Genomic DNA, 13,626 nt, shown 5'->3' with positions numbered 1-13,626 from the left:
GAGCTACAGAGCTAGAGAGCTCCTCCAGCATTTCTGTTTTTATTTTGGATTCCAGCATCCGTAGCTTTTTTGTGTTTAATTTTTTAATTCCTTCTCAAGTTAAGCTGTAACGTATACACTCAATGGCCACTTTATTAGGTACAGGAGTGGAACCCAGTGTGACTTCTGCTGCTGTAACCCATCCACATCAAGATTTGATGTGTTGTGTGTTCAGAGGAGCTCTTTTGCACATCACTGTTGTAATGCGTGATTATTTGAGTTACTGTCATTTTCTTGTCAGCTTGAACCAGTCTGATCATTCTCCTCTGACCTCTCCCATAAACAATGTGTTTTCATCCACAGAACTACTGCTCACTGGATGCTTTTAGTTTCTTGTACCATTCTCTGTAAGCTCTAAGAGACTGTTGTGCATGAAATCCCAGAAGATCAGCAGTTTTTGAGATACTCAAATCACCATGTCTGATACCAACAATTATTCCACAGTCCAAGTCACTTAGATCACATTTCTTCCCTATTCTGACGTTTGGCCTGAACAATAGCTGAATCTCTTGACTATGCCCGCATGCTTTTATGCATTGAGTTGCTGCCATATGATTGGCTGATTAGATATTCGAGGCAGTACAACAGCGTAGAGGTTGGCACAACGGTTTACAGTATCAGTGACCCAGGTTCAACTCCTACTGCTATTTGTAAAGAGTTTATACGTTCTCCCCGTGACCACATGGGTTTCCTTCGGGTGCTCTGGTTCCTTCCCACAGTCCAAGGACGTACCGGTCGGTAGGTAAATTGGTCTTTGTAAATTGTCCCATGATTAGGGTAGGGTTAAATCAGGGGTTACAGGTCAGCATGGCTCGAAGGACCAGAAGGGCCGATTCAGTGCTGTATCTCAATAAATAACTACACATTTGCATTAACAATCAGGTGTATAGGTTTACCCAATAAAATGGCCACTGAATGTAGTTTACATTAACCTTGCACTTGGGATTTAAAATAATGACCAAATAAGGTGGGCCTTACACTGCTTAGCTTAGTTTAGGAAGAGGAACATGAATGAAAATATATTATTTAAGTATCAAATATAGTTACAGTATTCTTTTCAAGCATCTGTTGGTCAATCATCTTATACACAGGAGAAGGATATTGAGTTGGAGAAGAAAAATCCTTCTATTTTATATATCCAATTTAATTGTGAAACATTGTTTTTTCCAACAATATGATATTGAAATTGATTTTCTTCTGGAGTGAAACACAATAACAGCCATTTCTGGATTTTTTTTTGTATGTCAGCTCATGAAATTCTACTGAGTATGCCGTGTTCCTGCATCTCTGCCAATGTCATTCCTTGAGAAATACTCCTTCTGGAGAAGTGAAGATGAATCTGGACAATGTTGTTTGGCATTCCAAGGACAATTTGTTTTTTCCAAGGCAGATTTGGATGCTACAACTTACATTTACCAAATGCAACATCAATCCTTACTCCCTGCTCTACCAAATACTACCACCCCCAATTCATAACTCACCTTTCAATCAAAGTTCCAATCTGTGTTATTTCTGTAATGAAACTGTTGTTTCCAATTCATTTCCCTTCTCCCAGAATACTGGCACTCAATTCCCACTCATTTTTTTCCTCTGAGCTGCCAGTTCCTGATCTACCTCTTGTAACGTTAATCCTGAAATATAGCTCCCCCACCCTACCATCTATACTGCCAGGTGATGATGCCTCTGCTTTCAACTTTACCTCCTTTGGTCCAAAGCACAGACCTGAACAAGCCTTTGCCTGACTGTTACCTGAAACTGCCTTTTAATGGCAGTACTGAGTGACAGCACAAAATATACAACATCTGGACACATGACCAGTTGCTGACAGTTGTGCTCGTCTCTATGAAGACATTAAGAACTTTGCTAAGAGCATTAGTGGGACATGTAAAATTGACTGGTCAATTATAATGTCTAATGTCAGCCCAGAAAGACAGCGAAGAATATTCTTGCAATCAGTATTTAACTAAAGCGCCAAAGCAGAACTGATGCGCAGCACCTTCATTCAAAGTTCACTTCTCCATCTGTGTCAGTGGCCAAGAGACTTGGAAAACAGCATATCGTAACACCAACCCTGTTAGATATTCCTGTTGTCTTATTCATCCTTCGTGTTGGCGCATGGCCAAGTGGTTAAGGTGTTCGTCTAGTGAATTGAAGGTCCCTAGTTCTTAACCACACATTGCTAGCACTTAACCACACATTGCTCTGCGACGACACCGGTGACAAGCTGTATGGGTCCTAATGCTCTTCCCTTGGACAACATCAGTGGCGTGGAGAGGGGAGACTTGCAGCATGGGCAACTGCTGGTCTTCCATACAACCTTGCCCAAGCCTGCACCCTGGAAACCTTCCAAGGCGCAAATCCATGGTCTCATGAGACTAATGGATGCCTATATATATAAAATTCATCCTTCTCACACCCTCTCCACAATTTGAAACCAACATGTTTTCTCACCTTCTCATCCTTATCCTGAAAAGTTAATTGGTTTTCTTTCCATACGTGCTGGATGACTTAGAGTCATTTGGTAATACAACATGGAAACAGACCTCTTGGCACAGCTTGGCCATGCTGACCATGCTGCCAGTCCCAAGCTATTCCATTTCAAAGTCAACATCAATGAAAATTTATTATCAAAGTATATATATCACCATATACTCCCCCGAGATTTGTCTGTGTTTGGCCTATATTGCTTGAAGGACTTACTAAGTACTTCTTACTTTATGTTTTAGCAATCAAAACAAATTCTTAAATTCAACTGCGCACAAAACATTTGGAAAAAGAAACTAATTAACTTTTATTTTATGATTCTTGGTTTAAATAGGTTTGCTAAATTTGGAGCATACTCATAATGATCAAAGTGGCTCATTTTATTTGAAAAAATGGGTTGAAAAGACATATTAACACTACAATTCGTACACAAGCATGGAAATGGGTTATAGTATTTTCTCTCTTCTTAATCATACTGGAGTTTGATTTTTATGTTACAAACCTTGAATGTTGGCGAGAGGTAATTCTTAAGGAACCAGAACTTCACTGGTGTTTCAGTGTGCTTCAGGACAGAGAGCATCATTATTCTGCAGGGCAATGGAAGATAGAGAGCTAAATCTTAGAAAGACTGCCTCCTACAAAAAAATCCAGGTAGCTTTTAAAAAACTCATTGCAACTCAATCGTGTGAAATTAGGACAAAGTCCAAACTATAAATTAGACTTTAAATATGGATATATAAATAACATAAAATATAGGGAACATAAACACAAGAGATTCTGCAGATGCTAGAAATCTGAGCAACACACAAAATGCTGAATGAACTCTGCAAGCCAGGCAACATCTATGGAGGGGAATAAACAGGACCTTTCATGAGGACTGAAAAGGAAGGGGGCAGGAGCCAGGATAAAAAATTGAGTGGGTGGGGTAGGTGGATGAATTAAGAGGCTGGGAGGGGATAGGTGGAAGAAGCAAAAAGCTGAGGAAGAAGGAATCGCATAAGGGAGGACAGTGGACCATGGAAGAAAGGAACGGAGGAGGGGAACCAGAATGGGAAATGGAACAGGAGAAAAGAAGGGAAACCTGAGCAACATAAATATGATACTGGTAAAAGTTTGCTGATAGATTTAGAAAAGTTATCCCCTTCCTCCTCTTCTATATTTTCACAAACTTACATTCATATGTTATTCAAATCTCCTAATGCAGACCTAAATAGAATAGTTTGATAAATTATAGAGCCACCTCCTCAAAATTATCAATCCCAAGAAATATGAACATTACTAAAAAGACACGCAAACAATAGATGCTGCAGCTGACTGTAAAACACACTTCTCCATCAGCATAATATTAAAATGATGAGCTGAAATATGCTTATGACCCCTACACTAGTGATCTTGCTTCGTACATTTTCAGTGCATTAAAACTCATTTAAAAACGCTAATGAAAAGAAAGCTTAAAACAAATGTATATGAACCTCAAGATGGAATATTTGATTGGAATTCAAAACAAAAAAAAACTAAGCAGAGAGGTGTATTGGAACATTCTGTGGTAAATTAGAAGGGTACATAACTTTGTTTTATTATTTGCAAAAGGTGAGTTCATTATTTTGAATTGGGAGAAAAGCTGACTCAACCTCAATCCCTTTTTTGTCTGTATCTATAAAACTTTTATTTTGTATAAGTTTGACTGACTTTTTCTTGCTGATGGCAGAAGACATTCTATGATCTGGTTCAATGAGCACCAGGGGTGAAACCTGGTACTTTACTGGTCATTGTGGGTCAGATCATGCATTGGAATTCCTGGCAAAATATAAGGCAGCCTAATGCTTTTAAAGTATTCTTTTTGTTGGCCAGAAAGAACTACAGTCTGCAAATTGGTGAATTCAAATGAGTCAAGGACTGTGGAAGCAGATGGACCAATTGTCTTTGTTCCTGCAATGTGCTTGGTGATGGAGACTGCCATTTTGTGGAACTGCTTTATGTCCTCCATTTTGAGTTTGTTGCTTGGCTTGATCAGTGTTTTAAGGAAGGCACAATAATGCCTCAGGTAATCTGCTGAACTAGGGAAGAAGTTCAGCAAAGAAGTTACTTGTGAGGTGTTCTTGATTGGATATAACATGCAGGTTTGTTAATGTTGGTCTGTGTCTGATCTGTGTGATTCAAGCTGATTGAGAACAAAGAGCCATAAACTACTGATGTCCCTTGCTGGAAAGAGGGCAAAAAATGGATGCTGGCTTGGAGCAGAGCCAATAACAAGGTATTAAAGGTCAGACACATGATCCCTGCAATATTTAAATTGGTAAGAAATGGGTACAAAAGCAGAAAATTCAAGTCTGCTGGCAGCACTAACTCTTTGTGAGAACAACTATCGGGAATGTGAGGTACTGCAAGGACACGCAGAGATTCGAAACCAGACTGCGAGGAACATGTGGCTAGCAGCAGAAACTACTTTTTAACTGGTAATATCTTTTCTGTTCTTTGACTGTTCATGGAAGGTCAGGAAAACTTAGTTGGTGTGCCCACAAGGGATTTAGTGTATGAATTCATGCACTTGTTACCTTAGACAATAAATATACTTGTCAGTAAATACAGATCTCTCTGTGCCTCTCTGATCATTATTACAAGGGATAATTATCGTAACATGTTGTAAAATGATATATTCAAATTACTTGAACTGAACTCTGAAACCTAATTGATGGGGCCATAGTACTTCAACATTCAAAGCTATCTTTCAGAGAACAATACAGCACAGGAACTAGCCCTTTGGCCCACAATATTGTGCTGAACTGGTTAAAAAGCAAATCAAAAACACCCAAACAATAATCCCTCCTAACTACACAATATCCAGATCCCTCTATCTTCCCTGCATCCCTGTGTCTATCCAAATGTCTCTCAAAATCCTCTAATGTATTAGCCTCTACCACCATACCAGGCATCCACCACTATCTGAGTAAAATACTTACCCCTCATATCCCCTTTGAACCTACCACCCTCACCTTCAATGCATGCTCTTTGATATTAGATACTCCCCATCTACTTTATCTATGCCTTTCATAATCTCATAAACCTCTAGCAAATCTTCCCTCAACCTCCACCACTCTAGAGAAAACAACCCAAGTCTATCTAGCCTCTCATGATAGCACATGCTCTCCAAACCAGGCAGCATCCTGGAAAACCTCTTCTACACCTTCTCCAAAGCCTCAACATTCTGCCTATAGTGGGGCAACCAGAAATGTATGCCATACTCCACATCAAAACGCTCTTCTTCATGTTACTCTGTTTCCACAAAAGTGAAAAAAAAGTGAAAAGTGAAAATCCATGAAAATTACTCTAGCCAATATTCTTGAATGCACTTCCAAATATGAGGACACATAAAATTATTAGGAGTCAAAGTAAATCTCTGAGAAACAGTATGACATGGAAGATAAATTTAACTGACCTTAGAAACCTCTCATACAGGTGACCCGATGCAACTGAGAAGATATTAATGACATCTTCTTTGTCTGATTTTACTTCTTCAGATTTTGGACCTCCTGTGAATCCTCTGTGAAAACAGAACGTAGATTCTGATCAATTTTTAACAATGTTATAGGAACTAGGTTATGTTCTTATAAAATTGATCCCCCATCATGAGTCTGGCTCTTCATCTCCCTGGATATTGGGTTGAGATTTAAGGAAGAAAAGTTCCTCCTGATGGTAACTCAATAATGACTTATTAAAAATATTTGGACCTGTGGCAATATTGTCAATCTAAGTTCTATACACAGGAAGGCACAGGTGGGTTAAATAGTTTACGCTTATAGCGGGAAGAACTAAGATCATGGTATAATCTTAAATCTGGAGTCAAATAATTCCTGTCTAGGTAGCCTCGAACTGTGGTCTCTGTTGAGGTCATGGCTCAGACTTTGTTGTTTTTTTTAGATGCGTAGGGATGGTTTTGGGACAGAAAGTGGAGTTAGGGGCCGGATTAGGGCTTATGGACAGGGACTTCGGAGTTAGAGGTCAGGTCGGAGTCTGGGCCTCTGCTCCACACTCCCTGTTCGAAGATCAGAGAGGAGGTCTCCCCTCCGGGTCAGTGAGAATTGAAGGTCTGTGTGGACAGGAGTATTGTGATTAGTTTTGGGCCCTTATCTAAGAAGGGATGTGCTGGCATTGGAGGAGGTTCATTGGGAATGAAAGAGTTAATGCATGAGGGAGCGTTTGATGGTTCTAGGCCTGTACTCACTGGAGTTTAGAAGAATGGGGGGGGGGCGGGGAGATATCTCATTGAGACCAATTGAATATTTTATAGGCTCAGATAAGAGTGGACATTGGGAGAATGTTTCCTTTAGTAGGTGAGTCTAGGACCAGAGGGCACAACCTCAGAATAGAAGGACATCTCTTTGGAACAGAGATGAGAAGGAATTTCTGTTGTCAGAGTGTGGGGAAACTGTGGAGGCCAAGTCGTGGGTAAATTTAAAGTGGAGGTTCATAGGTTATTCAATAGTAAGGGCATTAAAAATAGAAGGAAGGAGGATGGGGTTGACAGGGTCAATAAATCAGCCATGATGGAATTGTGGAGCAGACTTGATGACTGAAATAGCTTAATTCTACTCCTACGTAAGATGAAGCTGGTGACTCCTGAGGTATGTGAATCTGTGTTTCCAGGTTCAAAGCCTGGAGTTTGGGGTTCTGTCATCGGCGAGTCCTCGAGTTGATACTACAGATTGAAGCCCGGAATTCTGTAAGTCAAGGCCTGCTGGACAAAGTCCTTGGTCTGTAAGACCAATGGGGAAGTCGGAGGTTGATGCCTGCTAGTCCGTGAGCCCAATGGAGGCTGGAGGCGCAGCCTGTCCTGGTGTTGGAGGAATGTCTCTGTGCTGAACGTTGTTGGTATACTACGTTGGCACTGGACTGTGTGGTAACACTTCTGGATTGCCTCCAGCACATCCTTAGGTTGAGTTGGTTACTAATGCAAATAACACACTTCACTGCAGGTTTCAATGTACATACGATAAATAAATGAATCTGAATCTGAGGCCACAGAGACAAACAGTATAATTTTCCTGAAACTAGAACCAAGTTAAAAGGACCTATAAATTCCATTTAATATTATTACCTTCTATGCAGTGTTACAAAGATGCTCTTTACCTTATGGTAACCCAAGTCTTGTGCATTACCTTCGCTACAGTGCAGTGGCAATACAAATTTGCAGATTGTGATAAATTAATTTCAATTTTGCCAACAGCAATGTGCTTTGTAAAACTTATTTTATATAGAACAGTGTAATAGCTCTGTGTGCTCTATGTATCTGTATCTATAGAAGATAAAAAGAAATGGAACCAGCTTGTGTACAAAACAGAGGGCAGGGGATGATTTAGATTTTACTTATTAACAACTGGTTTGCCTAAAATTATTAATATAATAATAAAAACCACGTATTTCCAGTAATGTCCAAAAATGTTCCTACCTTTTAATGGATTCCCAGAAGCCTTCATTTTCGGCATTTCCATCACTGAGGAGTTCTTCATTCATTTTGTCAGGTTTCTTTTGGACCTACAGAAGCACATCAAAACAATTAATCCCTATTTTACCACATTTTGAAGAAATGCAGTTTCTGTGCATTAAACACCTAATAACTTAATGAAGTGAAGAAAGAAGCTGACTGCTGACAAATAGCAGGCAGTTGGAACATAATATTGCAAAATAATTCTGGGCTCTGGATGAAGAATCAAGATTATCATCATGTCTTAATTCTAAACTTGTCACTTTTCAAACTATCTGAAACAACATTTCTGCACTCAAGCCCGAAGTACACTGCAGTTATAAGTGCATTGTTTATTAAGTCCACGCTTGTCTAAAAACCATCTTCCAAAGCCAAACAACAGGAACAAAGTGGTAGGAAAGCTGATGAATATATCGGTTCAATTAGGTTTCTTTTGACATGGATTAGACAGAAACTAGCATGAATGACACAAACTTTAGGGTGGCTTTCATGTTACTTGGGTTTAAACATCCCTATGAAGATACAAAAAATAACTCATTGCACTGATACACATGAGTTTAACTTCATGCAACACACACAAAAAGCTGGAGGAATTCAGCAGATCAGGCAGGATCTTTGGAGGTAAATGAACAGTCAATGCTTCAGGCTGAGCCACTTCATCAAGCTAGGAAAGGAAATTAAAGTTCAAGTTGAATTAATTGTCATTCAACAGTACACATGTATACCATCAAACGAAACACCAAGGGGCACAACACAGCACATATGACTCATACTCATAACACATAAAGTCATATTATTACAAGTAAATTAACAAATAATAAGTTGCATTTACAAAGCAAGTTCAAAGTAAACTAATACTAATGTCGCTTCATGCGTGATGAGGCCTGGCTAGCAGCAGGGAGTTCAGTAGTCTTACGGTGCGAGGGAAGAAGCTGTTTCCCATCCTAACAGCTCTTGGCGTAATGCTACGGTACCTCCTGCCTGATGGTAGGGAGTCAAACAGATTCCTGGACAATGGGAAGTATCATTGCCAATGCTAAGGGACCAATGTACACAGAGTTCCTGGTAAATATCTCTGATGGGTGGAAGAGAGACACAGATGACCATCTCAGCAGTCCTTGCAATCCTTTGTAGGGACTTGTGGTCAGATGCTTTGCAATTCGCACCAGACAGTGATGCAATTGGTCAGGATATTCTTGACTGTGCTCCCGTAAATATTGTTTAGAATGCGATGGGAGGGGAGGGGTTGGAGGGAGCCTCATTCGACTCAATCCCCTCAGGAAGTGGAGAACCTGCTGTGCTTTCTTGACCGAGGAGGTGGTATTGAGGGACCAAGTGAAATTGTCTGTTGTGTGTATTGCCAGAAACATGGTGCTCTTAACCCTCTCTCTGTGCAGGACCCGTATATGTGCAGTGAGGAGTGGTCCGCCTGCAGCTTCCTAAAGTCCACAATCAATGTTTTAGTCTAGTCCACGTTGAAATTTAAGATGTTCTCGCACAACTCTAGGAGCTGCTCTACCTCCTCCCTGTACGCCGTCCTGTTGTCTTTGCCGATGAGGCCAACCACTCGTGTGTTATCAGCGAAGTTCATGATTCCATTGAACTGGATCTAGCAATGCAGTCAAGAGTCAGCAGTATGTCAGCAGTATGACAGCAGTGGCTGAGCCTGGAGAGTGTTGGTGCTCAGTGTGATGGAGCAAGAGAAGTTTTTGCCAACACGGACCAACAGTGGTCTTTCTGTGAAGAAGTCTAGGATCCAGTTACAGAGAGAGGTGGTGAGACCCAACAGTTTACCCACCAGCTTCTGAGGAATGATCGTATGGAACACTGAACTTTAGTCAATAAACAGCATCCTGGCATATGAGGTGCCATTTTCCAGGTGGGACAAGACGGAATGGAGTGTAGAGGCTATGGCATCATCAGTGGACCGATTTAAGTGATAAGCCAATTGTAAAGGGTCCAATATAGCAAGAAGACAGGATTTAATGTGATCCATAACCAGTTGTTCAAATCACTTCATTAGTGCTGAGGTCAGTACCACTGGGATGGTAATCATTAAGGGAGGTCACTTGGGCACTGGGATGACGGTGGCTGCCTTGAAGCCTGAGGGAACAGTGGACTGTTCCAGAGAGGTTTTGAAGGTGTCTGTTAGAACCTCAGTTAACTGGGCTGCACACTCCCTCAGCACCTGACCGGGTACGTTATCAGGAATCGTAGCTTTACATGGGCTGACCTTGGCTTGCGTCTTCCCCGCTGGTATATCGTTCGGTGCATCAAACCAAGTGTAAGAGACAGTCAGCTATTAGGAAGAGAAGCATCACTTTCATTGATGTGGTTCGTTCTAGTCTGCCACATGCACCTCGTGTCTTGGGTGACACACAAATGGGGTGTATATTCTTTGTGAATAATCCCATTTTGCCTTCCAGATGGTGCAGGAAAGCTGTCTTATCCCCTGATCTGAAGGAAGAATCCCACTTTCACAGCCAGGTCTGGACTTCTGCTGCCAGCCATGGCTTCTGATTTGCCTCAGATGGAGAGTTTAGTAACACATATATGTGTTTAACAATGGTGTGTCCTCAATTAAATTCTCCAGTCACAGATCCCACACATTCATTGATGTTAATGTGATGGTCAGAGGTAGACGACTCCCTGAAGAGCAGGATTCTCAAGAGGAGAGGAATGGGGTCATGTTCAGCTCACTGCTGTGCGAGATTTACTCATCTCTGTGCTGACTGAGGCTGCAGCCTACAACTCACAGGCTCCTGGATCAGCTGCAACTATGAAATGTTTTCATGGCAGTCAACTCACTTCATTGAACTTTAGTTTTGAATGTTATTTCTTTACTTCTTAATTTTTGTACAATTTGTTTTTATTTCCACACACTGGGTGTCTGACTGTCTTTTTTTTAGTGGGTTCTATTGGATTTCTTTGTTTTTGTTGCTGCCTGTAAGAAGACACATTTCAAGTTCGCATACAGTATACATTTTGATAATAAATGTAATTTGAATTTTGAAAATACTCCCGCCCGTGTTTTCAAAACAGATCCACAATGCTGTAGTTGCTCCTTCTGGCAAGGTCTTCATCTGCCTCTGAACTGGTTTAATTCATTTCATCAGTGGTTGGCATGCAGAAATTAACATAGCAGGTCAGTGGTCAGAGATTCTGAGGTGAGGAGCAGCTTTGGATGCACCTGGGATGTTGGTACAAACCAGGTCCAATGTGTTCTCTCCTCTGGTAGCAAAGTCAACATGCTGATAGAATTTAGTCAGGACAATTCTTAAGTTAGCATGGGAGTGGATCGTCAGTACCCAAGCATTCACACACCAGTTTTTATTAACGTACATACATACACCTCCACCACAGGTCTTGTCAAAGACCATGGGAATTCTGTTGGCCTGAAAAGAGATGAAACCCTCTAGCTGGAGGGCCATTTCAGGGTTGGTATCCTGGAATCATGTTTCTGTCAGTATGAGCACACATCTGTTCATCATCTCATGCTGATTAGTCTCAGACACAAGTAATCTAGTTATTTTCTAGCGATCAAATTATTTGAAAGCAAAGTGGACGGGTGAGCAGGACTAAAGGGTTTTGCCTTTTGTCTTATGCTTTCCAGGCTTCTGATGGCATCCCCCTGGGTGACTGCAGCAGGCAACAACATGGTGCACAATAGAGCTCATCTGCTTTCAAACAACTCACTAGTGAGGTAGACTCGCAGTACTTGGCGTTCTTAGTATCCAGCAATGTCCTGCGATCATAAGAAAGACGTAAAGGACGAACAATCACTTCATTAGTTAGAGCCTGAGTGGCCGCTGTGACTGGATGCGCTGCCCATCTTGTTATTGAACCAGAAGAAAAGGTGGGAGGAGGGGAAGGAGTACAAGCTGGCAAGTGAAAGGCAAGAACTGCATAACCTGGTCCTTGGTTCATAAATTATACTCAATTTTTCATTTTCTTCTAATGAATTGTTACCAAACAAATGTATAATAATTTGTTAAATCTCCACTGACAATGACAACAAATTCAACTCTTCTTGGAGAAATGGCAACTCATGTTCTTAAATCAAAATCATCTTTAAAAAATACTTGCTACTGGACTTTCCCATGAAGAAGCGTGTTCATCAGCTTCATTGGATGTACTCTGGGATCAGGGATTCCCTAATGGCAAATCAATACTCCTACTGATCAATGGAATTGTCCTTTTCAGAAGTCAATCGTTTCCATTATATCAGCTATTTCTTTTCCAGCTCCAGTGAAATATATTCTTCTTTTGCTATACTGCTAGTAGCTATAAGGTCTTCACAAATGCAGATTTATATACATAACCCATACAATAAATTACCTTCCATATGCTATAAACAGCTCCTCGATCAACATAATTTTGAATAGATTTATTGACCTTTAAATGTTCCCATTGTTCTACTCAATGAAAGGGCTTACTTAATGAATTCCACTGGAACAAAAGTAGGTCTGAATATTAAATATTCCTTTACAGGGAGAAACAGATCTGCTGCGTTAATCAACTATTCCAACTTGGTTTATTGATTTTTAATCTACATAATATACAAGATACAGATTTGAAAAAAAAACATTATACACAGAGTATAAACCAACACTTTGAGAACTAATTTTACAGTGTTTGGTCTTCAACAATCCCCCATTTCACCTTTTTAATCCATACTTACATATTTGTAATAAGCATACCTTCACTTTAATAATTTTGCTTTTGAAGCTGTCAAGAACAACAGTTACTTCATCACTACCAGGAGGAGAGTCTGCTCCATCGTGACTGAATGAAATAAAAACACAAACTTCAGAGAAAGGAAAGAAGTCACATATTTTTGAAATCAGAAGCTGCAGTTAAACAAAATATTGAAATTGGGAAATTATTGCTTTGAGAAATAATTATTGATTTGCTTAACAGCATTAAACACCAACTTATCATTTCACAGACCCTGCTTCTTAATAGAACGAGTAACTACTGCACTGTTCCCACACTGGCTCACCAGAAGTAGGCCAGTACTTCAAAAAGATCACTCCAGGGAGAAAGGAGAGGGGAAAAGAGGGATCTCTGGGTGATTATGAGACCACACAGGTCTCCAACTTCATTAAGGAATGCAACTACAACAAGGACTCAGGAATACCACACCTGTAAATTTTATAAATATCTTCTGATCTTCCCTTCCTTAATCTGAGTGTCCAAGCACCAGGGTTGGCTTTTAACTGGAAATAGCCCTATTCAAAAAAGCAACATGGATATTTAGCCTCAACGTAGTCACCTTAATTATAGTTCACATTGGGGTTTTTTTCAGTTAAAAAGCAAACTCAATATTTACTCATTCCCATTTAACTAAAACAGTACTTTTAAAACTCTAAGCGATTCTGTGTTTTTTAATTGCAACAAATTATACTCCATCAAACCAAATAAAAAGGGAAACTTGAAAGAGTAGGGGATTAAGAATATATTACTTATGTGCAAATGATAGACAGCCAAGAGTTTTTGAAAGGCACAAGAACTCAACATGAGAATGCATTCTATTTTTAATGGTAGGTGTACCTTAGTACTGAAATACAGAATGGGCGGAGACTTGCTGAAAGCTGTGGGATAAAACAGGAACTACAACT

At 40.2% G+C, this 13,626-nt stretch overlaps 1 protein-coding gene across 2 annotated transcripts in view; it reads right to left on the bottom strand.

The window, feature by feature from the left end:
* Positions 1–13,626, bottom strand: part of uggt1 (UDP-glucose glycoprotein glucosyltransferase 1) — a 171,472-nt gene that overhangs the window by 30,989 nt on the left and 126,857 nt on the right. For both annotated transcript variants that reach the window (XM_072255645.1, XM_072255646.1), the window contains 5 exons: positions 13,151–13,236; positions 12,706–12,790; positions 7,970–8,055; positions 5,960–6,064; positions 3,026–3,110 (listed from right to left, as the gene is read on the bottom strand). In XM_072255645.1, the coding sequence (XP_072111746.1) occupies positions 3,026–3,110; positions 5,960–6,064; positions 7,970–8,055; positions 12,706–12,790; positions 13,151–13,236 (447 nt within the window). The remainder of the gene's footprint in view (positions 1–3,025; positions 3,111–5,959; positions 6,065–7,969; positions 8,056–12,705; positions 12,791–13,150; positions 13,237–13,626) is intronic.

This window comes from Mobula birostris, chromosome 4, assembly GCF_030028105.1.
Source record: "Mobula birostris isolate sMobBir1 chromosome 4, sMobBir1.hap1, whole genome shotgun sequence".
Lineage (NCBI taxonomy): Eukaryota > Metazoa > Chordata > Chondrichthyes > Myliobatiformes > Myliobatidae > Mobula > Mobula birostris.
Note: the sequence above shows the minus strand (reverse complement) of the source record. Positions and strands in the feature narration are given on the sequence as shown.